Raw genomic sequence first — 16,284 nt, 5'->3', positions numbered from 1 at the left:
TGATTTTAAACCCCTCCTTTATAAATTGACTTTGAACATAGTAGGCTGCTTATAAGTTATGTTTTATTTGCAGCAGTACTGACCCCTTCACTATGAACCTTTCCATCCTAAACTCACAAAAAGGCCAAAGCTGAAATCTTGTACCCACCTTGCATGGAGTAAGCCCCATTGTATACAAAGAGATTTGCTTCTCAATAGACACGTATGCCATTTTATTGTAAGTTTACTATACATTGAATTCTTTGTGAGAGCCTGGACGTAAGCGCCTGCATAGCCTCTTTGCAAAGTTTTCACATTATGAAGTTACAAAATGCAGGTCTTTAGAACTGTGGAGATTCCAAGGCCCTGAAAATGAGGCAGAAACAGGAAAGAAAAGTACAGGAAAGGGGAGGGGGAAACAGCAGGTCTTAGGATCCCATGGATTCCAATAACCTGGTGCCAAAACAACTCTCATGTTAATCACAGCCCTGACTTCACTGATATACTAAAAAGTCTGAAAGGCAGAAGCAGTGGGGCTGGCTTATCTCTCAGAAATTTCTGAGAATTGTTTTTGCACAATTTGCTTCATAATGCTCTTTTCTAGGAGGGCTATAAAACAGAGTTGCAGGCGCATTATAATCCAGCGATGCTTTAGCCATTTTAAAGATTGTTCTTGTCAGGATGACTATTGCTAAGCAGTGGAATAGCTGAGTCCTGTAGGATAATAATAAAAAAAAAGATAATGCTTATATTTAAGAGACTGTGCTCATATTAATATGCTCTTTCTGGTATGGCATTTCAGTACAGTGGTACCTCTGGATGAGAACGGGATCCATTCCAGAGCCCTGTTCGCATCCTGAAGCGAACGTAACACGCGACTGAGCGTGCACAGGTCACGTTTTGCTGCTTCCGCGCATGCACGTGACGTCATTTTGAGTGTCTGCACGAGCGGCGAAACCCGGAAGTAACGCGTTCCGTTACTTCCGGGTCGCCACGGAGTGCAACCCGAAAATGCTCAACCTGAAGCGTATTCATCCCGAGGCATGACTGTAATGGAACCTGTCTCCTGCTATATGTAGATCTGCCCTGAGATCTATGGGTATAGGGCTGTATAATAATAATAATAATAATAATAATAATAATAATAATAATGATAGACTATGTTGTGGATTGCTCTTCTCATTTGAATTCTCAACTGCACTGGGACCTGGCTCAGAACTGAGTTTAGTCCTATGTTCTACTACTAGAACTGCCTACTAACAGAGACTATGGATGGGACATACAAGTTTTGGGCTTATTTTTACAAGGCCTCAAACCTGGAGAGACTGCAGTTACATGGCTCACCACATGGGGTAATGGTCAGCAGTTCCTGATAACATCTTGATAGCTTTGCGTCCCAAACCAGTCTTCCTGAACCATCTACTGTGGTTGCCACATGGATTACACGCCCCCCCTCCCTGGGTGGAATGCAGTCTGGCCTTTGGTAGATACAATGCTCTCACATCTATTTCTGATTCTTAAATATGCAATAGTTGTTTTATTTTGTTTTTATGTTAGGGTTTCACAAATGCACCAAAAACTATCCAGTTGTGATGAGCTCCTATATTCAAGGTAAAAATAAATTTCCAGTCCCCCCAAAAAGCATGTGAAATCTTGGCCACTGGGGATCCAGGACAGTTCAGATATTAACAGAACAACCTTATACAGTTTTTTAACTGTCTAGACCAGTCCTGGGTGGTTTTGCAAACTTGTGGTTCTGCAAAGATGACCAGAGAGCCCGTCAGCTCCAACTACAAATGTACATCATCTGTAGTTCTGCTTTAGCTGTCCTAAGCATACATAGTTTCTGTGACCTGCTACATCATAAAAACAAGTCAAATGGCTTTGAATTTATAGTAGATAGCTTATGGGAAGTGGTGCAACTAGTTAACTTTAGACTCTCAACTTAACAGTGTTATTGGGACCCCTTTAGATGCTCATGTTGACACTGGGTCTGTTTGCCATCATTGTCTCCTCATCAGTTGCTCTCTAGCCAGGCATTTGGGGCCTCACCTTCAGCCACAAAGTTCAGCCCTCTCTGCACCACTGTTAAAAGGTAGTGGTAATTTAAAGTTGCTTTCCTTTTTATTGGGTTAAAAGCATACAGGATGTACCTAGCAGTGGCTATTTTGCCATTATTAATAAATTATTTCCATTTATTAATTATTTAAACAAACAACATAATGAAAAGAAGCCCAAATATGTCCATCTCCAAGTTGGTTAACATTATCTATTTAAAGAAGCAGTTCATGCCATGTTTTATTAACCTTATGAATGATTGTATTCATTTTGTTATACTATATATATTTGTAATCTGCCTAGAACACATGGAAAAGAGGAAATAAACTTTAAAACTAATGAAATGGTGTTTTCCTTAACTACTCTTTGCTTCTCCCTCTTTAGCCTTTGGTAATATTTGTACAATTCATAGCAATCGAGTAGGTAGAGACAATACAGTATGGGGAAGGCCTGTAGCTCAGAAGAAGAGCATCTCCTTTATGCAGGTGTTTCCAGGGTCAAACCCTGGTATATCCATATAAGGCTGGAAATGACCCCTGCCCAAAATCCCAGAGAGCTACTGCCTTTCAGTGTAGACAGAACTGAGGTAGATGGACCAATGGTCTGATTTGGTATAAGGCACTTTCTACATTCCTTCCTAAGTTCATATGTCTTACAAAAATAAAGTACTTTTTGGCTGTGATTTGCAAGGACATCAGACTAGAAAATGAGACTAGGAACTGGACATACAATGTATACACTGCATAAATAAATCAATAATTGATGACCCAATGTTTGAAAGGTTATTTGGATGGGGCAGTTGTAATAGCTTTGTCATGTCACTTGTAAAGAATGCAAAATTAAGTTAATTTGTACATTAGAAAGTGTGGGATTTAAACATTTGAACAAGTTAATAAACCATCGCAAACTCTTCTTTAAAAATAGCACTGCCTGAGGTGGTGGCGTTGATGTTTAAAAAGAAACCTGATTGACAAGTTGAAATGGTCAATGTCTGATATGTTTGTGTCTGGCACAAGATGCAAAAGGCTGGCCATGGCTAGGTTTTGGGGTCTTTTGGCTGCTAAAACAAAAATACCTCTGCTGGGGATGGTCTACATGCACTTTCCCAATCTGGTACTGCTTTACTTTAGCATAAATAGCCAACTTAACTGCACACTCCTGAGCACATGCTAAAGAAAAGCCCAGCATTTAGTCAAGTGGCCTAAGAAAATCAAGGCTGCAATCCCGAGTACGATTTAACATGAAATGGGTGCAACTGAACTTGGGAGGACTAATTTCAAATAAATCATGACTAAGCTAGAGTGTTTTCTCGAAAAAGTTTAGCACTCGCACACAAAATGGATTAAACTTTAAATTGCTTATATGGTATAAATGCATCAGTATGAAGGGCAGACATCTTTTAATTTATCCATATATTATCTCTTTTGAGGAAAACAGAAAATGATAAATTCTGATTTATTTAGTATATATAACATACTAAGATGCAGGAGGTTTTGTCACTTTGGTGATACCTGTGTTGCTGTGTTAGCTTAAATTATTTTAATTACTGTGGGTGATATCTAGCTAAGTAATACTTAGTGTAGACCCATTGATTTTAACTGTGGATATGTACATTCCTCAAATTCTGGGAAGCATCAATAAGTTGTGCGATAATCTTGCGTTGCTTGTATTTCTAGACACAATGTACTTTGTTTTCAACAGCATCACTGCAAAGCTTGAGAGAGCTTTGGAAAAAGTGGCCCCACTCCTTCGGGAAATCTTTGTGGATTTTGCCCCTTTCCTGTCTCGTACTCTGCTGGGCAGTCACGGACAAGAGCTTCTAATAGAAGGTAATACTTTATCATTATTGTTAATTCTTTTAAAGAAGTAGAGCTTGCAATTATGACATCTCGACCAATTTTTCAGTTCCAACATAATTCATATATGCTATCTGGTGTCGATGCATTGGCCATCTTCACATGTAACACTGAGCCAAACTGTGGCTTAGTGCAAACTTGTTGGCTCCCAAAAAGGAGATTGCAGCTGCATTGTTCTACCCTGTCCTTGGAAGCTAGGCCAAGGTTCAGCTTTGTGTGTTGTCCCAACTGGGATTGTGGTTAAACTCTCCTCTCACTAACCACTACCTGTAGCCACCATTCCTCTGCACCCAAACGGTCCATGACAGTCAGTCACCACCAGTTCAGATCCTATGCTTGTACAGTGGTGCCTCGCAAGACGAAAATAATCCGTTCCGCTAGTCTCTTCGTCTAGCGGTTTTTTCGTCTTGCGAAGCAACCCTATTAGCGGTTTAGCAGATTAGCGCTATTAAAGGCTTAGCGGATTAGCGGCTATTAAAGGCTTAGCGCCTTAGCGGCTAAAAGGCTATTAGCGGATTAGCGGCTTAGAAAAAGGGGGGGAAGTGAAAAAAAATCGGAACACTTGCAAGACGTTTTCGTCTTGCGAAGCAAGCCCATAGGGAAATTCGTCTTGCGAAGCAGCTCAAAAACGGAAAACCCTTTCGTCTAGTGGGTTTTCCGTCTTGCGAGGCATTCGTCTTGCGGGGCACCACTGTATATGTGAAATTTTGATTCCTCCCCCATCCATCACTTTACACATTTTACCACCCATTCTCTCCTTTTTCACAGGGACTAAAAAAAAATAGCCAGTTAGACTTGAGAATTGCCATCAGGCAGTTAATGAAGTAACTGAGTATCTGCTCATCTTTGCTAATTATCTCAGTTAACTTTTATATAGAGATATATTGAAATAGGCCTTCTCGAGCACTCGCAGCAGTAGCTGATAATGTAAAAGAAATCCATAAATTAAATTTTATTATAAATTTCACAGCAGGGATATATTTTTTCAATTGCATACAGTACTAGTTCTGTCATAAGCAGAAACAACGTGGATTCTGCTTACTGTGTGTATTCTCTATAGCTCAATGGAATTTGATGCATATGCTCTGCAGGGCTTTTCATTGTGTTACTTGATGCTGACATAAGAGATGTGTGCTGAAATGGCATACCTGAATGTGGCTTTCCAGCCTCTGTACTCTCTAGAATACTGAATGTTTCCTATACAAAAAAAATATTGTTTAGTTAAATATACCTGAAGAGGTGCCGCGTTACATAAGTATTCCTGCAGTCAGGTTCAGGGAATGATTGAATGTGAATGATGAAAGGTTAAAGAGATGCTCACAATAGACATTAACATGCTTGCCTTCCAGTGGAGGCAGTGCTCAGGGTCTTGACAATTTCCATGCTATTTGGCAGAAGATACTGTTTGACAAGAGAGGTTGGGGCGGGAGGAAGAAGTGCTACACAGGAGGAACTAAGCAGCAGCTGTTACCACAGGATTTGGGGGGGGGTCATTTTGGTCGCAGCACAATCTGCTTCAAGCATTGTCCCATGCCCAGTTAGAGACAGGAAAATCTTTATCTGCAGTGCATAGTAACAGATCTCAACAATCCGTTGTAGTGCAGTTGCATCTGATACTTGAATAAACAGACATATCTAAAATCTGAAAGATAATGTGTCTTTTTATTTATGTCTTATAATTTGTATCTTTGTATTTTAAATCAGCAGGTTACTTTGAACTTCAATATCTTGTTTGTAAGGTAGTGTCCATCATAGCAAGAAATTGTGGTCTCAAACTAATACAGTGGTACCTCGGGTTACAAACATTTCAGGTTACAAACGCTTCAGGTTACAGACTCCATTAACCCGGAAGTAGTACCTTGGGTTAAGAACTTTGCTTCAGGATGAGAACAGAAATCGTGCTCCGACGGCGCAGCGGGAAGCCCCATTAGCTAAAGTGGCACCTCAGGTTAAGAAGAGTTTCAGGTTAAGAACGGACATCCAGAACGAATTAAGTACTTAACCAGAGGTACCACTGTACCAGGAAATTTATAAGGTCAGACATTCTTGGGGGGGGGGATCACCAGAAGAACCCCCTTACTGGTGATTAATTGGAACACATTCTGTTCTCTCTACAGTAGGGTGGCTGGTACCCATTGGGGCAGGTAGGGCAGAAGGCATAGAGCCCAACAGTATGTGGAGCTGGGTTCAATAATAGGCAGAGCCACTTATTCTAGTTTAGTCCCTATCCTCTTTCGAGTTCTACAAAAGCAACATTGAGACTAAGGAGGAGGAAGATGCCAGCCAATACCATATCTTAAGACTAGTTGTAAGTAAGGAGGCAGGCTAGTGGGATTGGCTGAGAGGTGGACTTGGTCTGCAATTGTAAACTCCAATGGAACCCAAACTGCATTGAACTCAAATGGGTCTTACATGAACGGAGTATATTCATTCATCCCTAATTTTTAGCTTCATTGATTCATCTAACTGGACACTGCTAAGGAACTTGTATTGGAGTAGATGATATCTGTGTGACACAGAAAACCAAAAGACAGTTATTATGCCATGATGTTCAAAGAAAGATCTAAGCTCTTGAAATGCCATTTAAAAGAAATCCTGACCTAAATACTTCTAAATGTTCTGTGTTTTGGATAGTAGCAGTCTGTGCCCATCTGTCTCTGAAATACATGTCATGTTATCCTCCTTGTTATGAGGTATCAATTATTCAGTACTATCTGAACAGGGTTAGATGTAGGTCATGAAGGAGACATTGCTGAGACAAACTCTGGAAATTTCATGGGGTGAAATTATCCTAGATAAAGATTCATTATGAAACTATATGTGTATATCACCCAAGTTTGAATGTGTGCAGAGGAGGGTAACCAAGATGATGAAAGGTCTGGAAAACAAGTCTTATGAGGAATGGTTGAGGGGTTTAGCATGGAAAATAGGAGACAGAGAGGAGCTAGGATAGCCATCTTCAAATATCTAAGGAACTGTAACATGGAAGATGGAGCAAGCTTGTTTTCTCCTGCTCCTGGGGGTAGGACCTGAGCCAACGACTTCAAGTTACAAGAAAGGCGATTCTGACTAAATATCAGGAAGAACTTTCTAATTATAAGAGCTGTTCAACAGTGGAATGGACTCTCTTGGAAGATCTCAAGGTTTGAATAGCTACATGTTGAAGTAGGCAATCTTTCAAATAAACCTGACTCCAAGCCATTATGATTTAAAAGGTCGCATCCCATAAACAAAAGCCTGATATATTTCTAAAACAAGATTACCTCAAGGAAGAACATAACGCTTGTATCTCCTCAGTGTTCTCGACTAACATGGAGGAGAGGCAGGAGAGTGGAGCACAAGAGGCAATGATGTAAACTAGCTGAGATTGGAGCAGTTGGCCCTGAAAGTGCCAAGGAGGTCAAGCAGTGACCTGAATTTCTAGGCGACTCAGTACAGTGGGCTGCACTACATGGTATATTGAGAACAAGAAAATAAGACTTGTTTCCTGAAGGGATGGTTTACCTGAGACAAATAGACTGAGGCTGGGGCTAGGGAAAGGAAAGGATATTTTAAAGAAAAAAGATAGTATGTTAAGCACTTAGAGGTAAGAGAATGATCAGGCAATATGAGATTCAGGAGCTAATAAAGGCAAGGTTCCTTAAATCTATTCCACATTTGAACTTGGATGCCAAGCACAACATGGGTGGGTACAGGGGTGCCAACTTGAATAAAATATTGGGGAGGCCCAGGTAAGTCCCGCCCAAAAACTGACTACCAGTCATGGTACACACATAACATTTGAATGGCAGTGTCCATCAACTGGGGGGAGGGCTGGCCCTCTCACATATTTTATTGAGGGGGGCAAGGGACCTCAGCCCCTAGGAGTTGACTCCTGTGGTTGGATACCTGTGGAGTTTCTTGTGCTGCAAAGGTGGAGGATCTTCAAATAGCTGTTGATAAGGTTACCTTTGGGACACTCCCAATTGGAAAGGACACATGTATCTTGCCAGGGTAATTAATGACCAGATAGAAGTGTATGCTCATGTTGGCAGTTGGCAAATTGATCAGGTATAGTTAGGCATTACCATATATCTGTTAGTATTTCACGCCTCCAATGCTGCAGAAGAGATTGGTGCAAATCACATGCCTGTCTGGGAAGAGTGTGGGAACGGAAGACGGTCTTATCTCTTCTGCATTAGCTATTGTACTGTACTTTTGCTTTTACTTCTGTCTGTTCTTCTCTCGGAGCTGGAAAGGATGCCATGAATCCTTTGTCTGTACATAGTGTGTAAATCAACACGTAGATTAGCTCTACGATGTCTCGTGCTTCTTGCTGTGTTATGCTAGAAGATTAGTGTGCATATATCATTTGATATATGTAGCTGAAGCGCACTGGAGAAGAAAGGAAATGCCTTTTTCAGAGCTGTGCATACCGGAGGACGCTCGGAGTTCGGGGGCTGCAGGGGCACCCCAGGGCGTTTTTCAACAATATCCAGCACTCTCGGCTCCTCTGAGTCAATAGTGAATTTATCTCACGTTAGGGAGGGTAGCCAATCTGTGTCAAGGTTTGCTTCCTTCGTGCTTTTGCAAAGGCCAGAGCCAGTAGGGCAAAACTTCTGGAGTCAAGGGGCTGAGCACTTTGGTAACAGAAAGCTCTTCAGATGCCACCTTGCATAAAAAAGCAGTATTGGAAAGCAGCATTCCCCCCCCCCCCCCGCAGTTCAGAGTTATTACAGGTCATTGTGCCATTAGCAGGTAATTTTATTTATGTATTACTGTTAGTTTGTATCTCATTTTTGAGGATACAGATCCTTCCCAAGTGATCTATAAGGAACATTTAAATTACCTATTTTAAAATAAAAAAATATATTAAAATATTTAAAAGTAATCAAGGCAAGGTCCTTCCCACTAGGCAGTTGGTGGGGAGAGTTTGGGCTTTTCTCTTCCTTGCTTGGCAGAAACATGGGCAGAAGTAAGGAGAAGAGTTCAGACTGGAATAGGAAGTGCCATGCACACGAAAGCTTATACCCAGAACAAATTTAGTTGGTCTCTAAGGTGCTACTGGACAATTTTTAAATTTTTTTTATTTATTTCGTCTGCGTCAGACCAACACGGCTACCTCCCTGAATCTGGGCCTTGCAGTATAGTAGATCATGCTAATTGTGGGTGCTTTGACTGTAATGCCTTCTGCTTAGCTCTTTTTGTCAGATGTCTAATAGTTGATGTGGTTTGCAGGTGATAAGTGTCCCATTAATCTTTTTGATCCTCCAGCTCTTGAGCATGAGAAAAGCTGATCAATTACAGCAATTGTCTCTTTAAATGAGATTTTTACATCTACTTCTTATTTTATTAATTAACTGTCTGCTTGTAAATCTGATAGAGTAGAATGCTAGCAGCTTCCTACAGCTTGTCCTGTCTTGCTGTACAATAAGATGGGGTTGTTAGCAAAATGGGCACAAAAGCACATTTATCCATTACCTGCAATAAATATACGTATTATTTTGTAGAAACAGTTTTATCTTCAGTGGCTCTTCATCCATGCCTTTTTAAATCAATTTGCTTCTTCACCATACCTATTGAACCTAGAGCTACAAGCAATGATTTTTACTAAAGGAACATAATTCATTTTCAAAAAAATACACGTTTGTCATCCTATCGTTGTTAGTTTAGCTTTTAAGCTCATTCATATAGGGCTTGTATGAAGTGAACATTACTTTCCACCTAGCCTTTTCCTATAAGGAGACCTATAGCACTTGTATTTGAAAGGGTTTTTAAAGCTCTGCTTTATTAGATATTCACACACACACACAGACACACACACACACACACTCCTGTACACTATTTAGAAAATTTTAAAATATTAAGCATTTTATAAATACATTTAAATAAAAAAGATGAATTTAGAGCTTTTGCGTAGCTGCCTTGGCACACGTTTAGACATGAGCTTTAGGGACTTGTAACGTTCTCAAAAGCAGAGACATCACCTTGCCAACAAAGGTCCGTATAGTTAAAGCTATGGTTTTCCCAGTAGTGATGTATGGAAGTGAGAGCTGGACCATAAAGAAGGCTGATCGCCGAAGAATTGATGCTTTTGAATTATGGTGCTCTTGAGAGTCCCATGGACTGCAAGAAGATCGAACACATCCATTCTTAAGGAAATTAGCCCTGAGTGCTCACTGGAAGGACAGATCGTGAAGCTGAGGCTCCAATACTTTGGCCACCTTATGAGAAGAGAAGACTCCCTGGAAAAGACCCTGATGTTGGGAAAGATGGAGGGCACAAGGAGAAGGGGACGACAGAGGACGAGATGGCTAGACAGTGTTCTCCAAGCTACAAACATGAGTCTGACCAAACTGCGGGAGGCAGTGGAAGACAGAAGTGCCTGGCGTGCTCTGGTCCATGGGGTCACGAAGAGTCAGACACGACTAAACGACTAAACAACAACAACAACAATGTTCTCATCAGAAAAGAGGCAATCAGTGCAAACACCCCACAGTTCTTCTTCTGGCATAATTGCCCCATCCTACCACCCCGGTACTCAACCAGCCTTCAAGCCCTAGAGTTACATCTTTGCACAGTTAGGAGAAACCCCATAGGGAACCTAAACCAAAAACATTGGGATTAGTCAAGGACTGGAAAGGCCTCCAAAATCCTTGGCTAATTTTGACAGCTACAGCTGTTAAAAGTGCTTGCGGGTAGGAGCTTGCTACCCACCAAGGACCATCTTTCCCCAAGAGTCCTCTAGCAGGGTGGATGCTTTTCCCCATCACCAGCAGTTTTCATCTGTGCAGACTATTTATGTCAAATGCTTTGTGTGGCTGTCATAAGATAGCCAGGACTCTGGGAGGCTTTCAAGCGATCCCTGACTTTCAAAGAAGAGGGAAGGTCAAATTTGTATTGACTCATAAATGAACCGAGCCATTTCCTGATTTTCTTTTTCGGGGCATGGCCAATCTGATGCAGGCTAGTTACATTAAGAAATAGATCTTCATTCTCTCTGACTCCTTGAAATATATTGTGCGGCCTTCTATTTACTATAAATACGGATTTTTTTATTTATTTATGGATGGAGAATGTAGAATGTAATGATGGGAAGATATCCTAACCAGTGTATGTTAATTTCTGTCATCTATTAAAAGGGCTTGACATGTTACAATTAACAAACTCATATTTTTGTTGTTCACATAATGAAATTTTGGAGATACTGCACATGGCTAAGAACTTGAAATGTTTAAGATGTCTAATCCAGGAAATTCTATGGCACTGTACGTTTTCCCTACAAAGCAGGACTCATTAGCTAGAATGCTGAAATTTGGAGCCTCTGCTTACTAAAACAGTCCAAAAATTGTACATTTTAAAAACACATTAACAGTCAAAAGTTGGACTGCATCATTTATCTCTTACTAGAGGCCAACACATCAGCACAAAGTCAGCCATGTATTGGGGTGAAATAGTAAGTGTTAGCAAAAATGGGTGGAGCAACTGATAAGCCTCTCCCCTTAGTATAGTATGCTACATTTTAGCCACACCAAAGCATCCCACACTCCTACGTCTGCATTCAGGCAAGTGAGAGGCACTACCACAGTTCAAGAATCTATCAGCCAGGCAAAAGCATTCAAGGAGGACTGTGAAGGGCATGGCATAGGCATGGCCTGGATATCATCTTTCAACGTATGGGTCAGAAGAGCCCCATCCCTGTTATATACCAATCCACATACACTAATCCCATGTGAGTTAGAAAGCGAAACTTGCTAGACGTGGCAAGCTACTCTGATTACTCAGTAAGAATTAAAATGAGGTATTTATCTCTACTGCAAGGGGGCATGGGCCCAATATCATGCCACCAAAGAAGCTTCCATTTGGGAGCTTTTAGATAGACCAACACAACTGATCATTAGAAATAACTTGAAGTGTGACACTACAAGCAAAATGAGAGTGGGATAAGAATGTTGGTCTGTGGGAGTTCAGTTGCTTCCTGTGCACTCTGGATCAGCATTGGGTGGGGGGTGGGAGGCTCCTGCAGCACCCAGGAATATTCTCTCTCTCTCTCTCTCTCTCTCTCTCTCTCTCTCTCATGCCACATAAGACTATTTCTAGTGTGTTTTTATCTAGACAACAAAAATGTAATTAAAATGTATTGCACTGCAAAACAGGGTACATACTCATAACAATAAACTGTTTTTAGTCCTCTGGATATGTGGGAGACAATAATAGAGGTCTGTAATCCTATGCATACTTCCTTAGGAGTAAGCACATTTGAACTTAATAGCACTTACTTCTGAGTAAGCATTAATATGATTGGGTCACAAATGAGTACTGATTTAGATTGTTGCTAAGAATTATTTACTAGATTGCTCCATATTGAAGGGGTGGGAAACAAGTTTTATTATTTATATTTATAGACTGAACCTTTGTTTTCACCTTTGTTACAGGCCTCGTTTGCATGAAGTCTAGCACCTCAGTGGTTGAGCTTGTTATGCTTCTTTGTTCACAGGTAAGATTATTCATGGCTTTAGCAATATAATACTTGTTCTGTTGACAGCGCCATCATACCAAAATGCAGTGTAATGTTTATCATCGTAACATTTTTGAAGAGGAAGACCCTTATTTTTCTTGCATCAGTACCCATACAAGCATTCACACTCCCGCTGAAGCACACAGATATAAAACCTATGGCTTTAAAAATACATTCTAATATTTCATTATAAAGCTTAATTAAAATTGCATTAGTAACTGGATAAATGGATTGGCCGGTAACTCCAATCTTAAATACTAATGGATGGTTCAGCATTAAATAAAAATCTTGCAAATGGACAGCTTATTTTGCTTGTTCTAGTATATTTCTCTTTGGAAGTATTGGAAGTATTGCTTGTGCAGTCTACTTTGCAAGCCATTTAGAGTTTGGTGCTATATTTGAAATGCCATTGATAAAATAATATGAGATACAGTAGGCTACTGAATCCTGGATGCAGGGAAATATAACTAGGTATCTTTTAAATGGACTAGAATCCAGGAAACACAGGAACCACAGGGTGGGGAGGGGGTTAGCACACTTCAAGGCATATTTCTGAGGCTGGGGAAAAAAGGAAATCCAAAAAAGACATTGGGGTGTGAGATTTTGTTTTTAGTTCTAATTGGACAATAAATACGGATTTTAACATTAAAGTACTGGAAGATAAACTGTCCTTTTATCTCCTACTAATTCAATAAGCATATTCATTTCTCCTCCATATATTACTTAAATCTCTTTCTATGATCAGTTTTAAACAGTACATGTATTCCAAAGTACAAAATTCACGTATAAAGTTATTTTTGTGAATATAATCAATTGACATTAATTGTATACTTCCTTCTGATTTGTTAGATAGTCTTAGCTCTGTCTCCTTTTCCATCAGTTCTGTGCCTATGAATGATTCAAATGTTTTAGCAATATTCAGAGTTGAAAGTTAATGCCAATTATGCCTAGTTTTAGGTATTTCACCCTCTTACCTGCTCTTTGCTCGTTGATTGGTAGCACTTTCCTTTGGATTCTATGAGGAAACAACTGAGCCTTTTGTTGTTGTTGTTGTGAGCAGAGTGGATTTGTGGTAAAGAAAAGACATCGGTAGCAGGACTTCTCACCAATGGTTGAGCTTCAAAACGTCTCCTGCAGAGAACTTGGAAAATTTGTTGCCTAAAGTTTAAGTCCTTAATTCATGGGAAATAGCAAAATAGTCTTTTAGTCCCCCGAGTTCTCTAACAAGCAGTTCATAGGCAGATTCTTGAGCGAGAGAATAACTCCCAGTACCTTCCTACGTTCTCTTTGTTTTAACTGCATTTCACAAGGATAAAGTGGAATGCAGCATTAGGGTCTAGTGTGTTTTGATGGCCTCATCATCTAATCATAGGTTTAACATTACTCATTTGCTGGCTCCAGGAATTCCTGCCATTAAGGACTCTAGAGATGTAACTTGCCTCAAATATTGATTGAGGGGAAGAGTGAGAAATTTAAGCTCCTTTGTTATTTTTGTCTTTTAAGCATTGTAGTGGAGCTATGCAACAAACAAAGCTACACTGTGTTTTTTATTTTATGGTTTGAAAGGCAATGTTAGGTGGATGGGTACCTAATTCCCTTTTCACTTCTCCCAGTCCTCAGCCCCAAGTATCAAAGCATACATTTTATTAAAAAATTCACAAAAATAGGAATGAAATACAGGTACACAGAATTTAAGAAAACTGTTTTGATTGTGGAGTTGGTACTTGGTACCCTATACTCCATATTTTTCTGAAGAGCAGGGCTGACCTTGGTATTAGGTAAAGTGAGGCAGCTGCCTCAGCAAGAGATGCTGGTGTAGGAGCCACCTTGATGTTGCTTTGAAGTTCCCTGGCCATTATCCTTTACTGGAGGACTTGACATCGCCCCCCTAAACATGCTTCAGATGTGGAGAACACTGCTCCATTAGCAGTGTTGAATTAAGGTTCATCTGTCAGTCTAAGCTGTTTATGTATGTGAAATACGAAGAGGCACCATCTTTTCCTGCACCTCAGGGAGCAAAATGTCTTAGACAAGCACTGTAGAAGATCCTTCACCATCCCAACGGCCTTTGGGAGGGAAAGATGTGTAAGGTAGGGTGCTATATTTTATGGCTGGTGGAAGATCATAATAATCACTTTCAACAGTGCCATGGTTTTTTAATTTTATTTATTTGGCATCATTAGTGATCATGGAAATTAAAAGATTATAAGAGGTTCCTGCTCCAAGGAGCTTGCAATCTGAAAAATAGCTTTCCTGATATTTGTTTTTATAACCACTGTTATTTTATTTGAATTTCACCCTATCCTGAACCAAAGTTCCACAATAAAGTCAAAATCCAAGTGTTATACAGCTGTGCAACAGTGATAAAATACTATAACGATGAAAGTAAAATAAAATAAAAACTCAGCAGAGAGATTTCACAAAGTTCTCAGTCCCTCAAAACCAATAGCTTTACCAGCTTTTAGAAAAGTGATGACCCATAGAGCAGCTATTTTTTATTATGTTTATGATTAAGCATAACTCATGATTCAGGTTCTTCAGGTTGTGATAAGGTTGTTCTGGAAACAACAACCTAGTCCATACTGTCCAAAGAAGAACTGGAATTTGGAAGGTGGGTTGGTACTGAATTCCAGCAATTGGAGGAACAACTGCCCGTATGAAAGACACTTCCATATTAGAGACTAATTTACTAATCTACTACAACATAGATGCTTAATCAACTTCTATGCATTCCAACAACATTTGGAGGGCCACAGGTTTCTCATCATTGTTCTAAGTAAACAGTTCTAAAAAATCTGGGGATCTTCCTATATGCACTTGCCTGGCAACAAATCCCACTGAGCTCAGTGTGGTTTCTTTCAGAGTAGACCGGTGCTGGATTGCACTGCTAATTAATTAAAATATTGTGATAATCAGTCAGCCTGCAAACCTAGTTGAGACGTGGAGAGAAAACTAGTTGCAAAGTGCATTACTTTATTGTTAACATTTGTATTTCACCTTTCCTCCAAGGACATCATAGTTCTTCCTTCCTCCTTTTTTCCTCACATGAACCCTGTAAGGAAGGTTAGGCTGAGTGGGGATTCAAAGCTTGGTCTCACAGCTCATTGTCCAACATTCTAGTCATACAAAATGGTGAATCAAATGAAGATGGGTATTTTCTTGGAAACATAGCTGATATTTCTCTAAAATGGAAATACTGTTTACTACCTTCCCTACCGCATTAAAACCTTCATTTCCAATTGATATTTGTAGTCTCCCTGTGTTAAGTTCCCCATTTTGTGATACAGGTACCGTTAGACAGTGCTTGAGAACAAGAGTAGTTTTGATTTTATGTTCTAAATTAATTACATTTTGCAGTCTGATGTAAGAGTTTGAAGTATCTATCTTCAAAAAGATAGATGACCGAGAAGGGTTTGGAAAATATTTTGTTTGCATAAACTAGGGTAACAGTAGACTCTGAAAAAGGAAAGGGAAATGCAAAGTTTGTTTTCCTTTCATTTGCTACAGCAAATTAGATGCTTTTATGCTCTTTATGTTGGAAATTCCATGTTAACGACTACAGATTAGCAAGGATGTCAGAATTTTTTTCTTATCTGAGCTCCTGAATAAACTTAACATTGCCAGCGGCTCATGTCCAAGGTATGGTCTAAATTTACATGAAATATCACATTACAAACGTCTGAAGGTACATGTCATGGATAATTCAGTTCATATGGGCAGGTTTTTAGACTCCGAAGGATATGCAATCAAGTCTGTTTCCCCAGAGGAATTTAGTCTTTGTGAAAAATTCGCTTTAAGGTTTATGGAAACTCCTAAAGGGATACTGCGTTATTTGGCACTGAGAAATGGCTGCTGTTTCTTTGCATTTTGGTTGCTATTGTCCCTTTTTAATAG

At 39.9% G+C, this 16,284-nt stretch overlaps 1 protein-coding gene across 6 annotated transcripts in view; it reads left to right on the top strand.

Annotated features, from left to right (window-relative positions):
- NBEA (neurobeachin) overlaps positions 1-16,284 on the top strand; it is a 356,767-nt gene that overhangs the window by 114,587 nt on the left and 225,896 nt on the right. For 5 of the 6 annotated variants that reach the window (XM_083498846.1, XM_083498847.1, XM_083498848.1 and 2 more), the window contains 2 exons: positions 3,739-3,866; positions 12,308-12,369. In XM_083498846.1, the coding sequence (XP_083354972.1) occupies positions 3,739-3,866; positions 12,308-12,369 (190 nt within the window). Of the gene's footprint in view, positions 1-1,536; positions 1,591-3,738; positions 3,867-12,307; positions 12,370-16,284 lie in introns of all 6 variants that reach the window. The other variant, XM_083498842.1, reaches the window with a different exon arrangement.

Source organism: Podarcis liolepis, assembly GCF_965112155.1.
Source record: "Podarcis liolepis genome assembly, chromosome: 4".
NCBI classification, from domain to species: Eukaryota; Metazoa; Chordata; class Lepidosauria; order Squamata; family Lacertidae; genus Podarcis; species Podarcis liolepis.
This window is presented reverse-complemented; position numbering and strand designations above follow the sequence as displayed.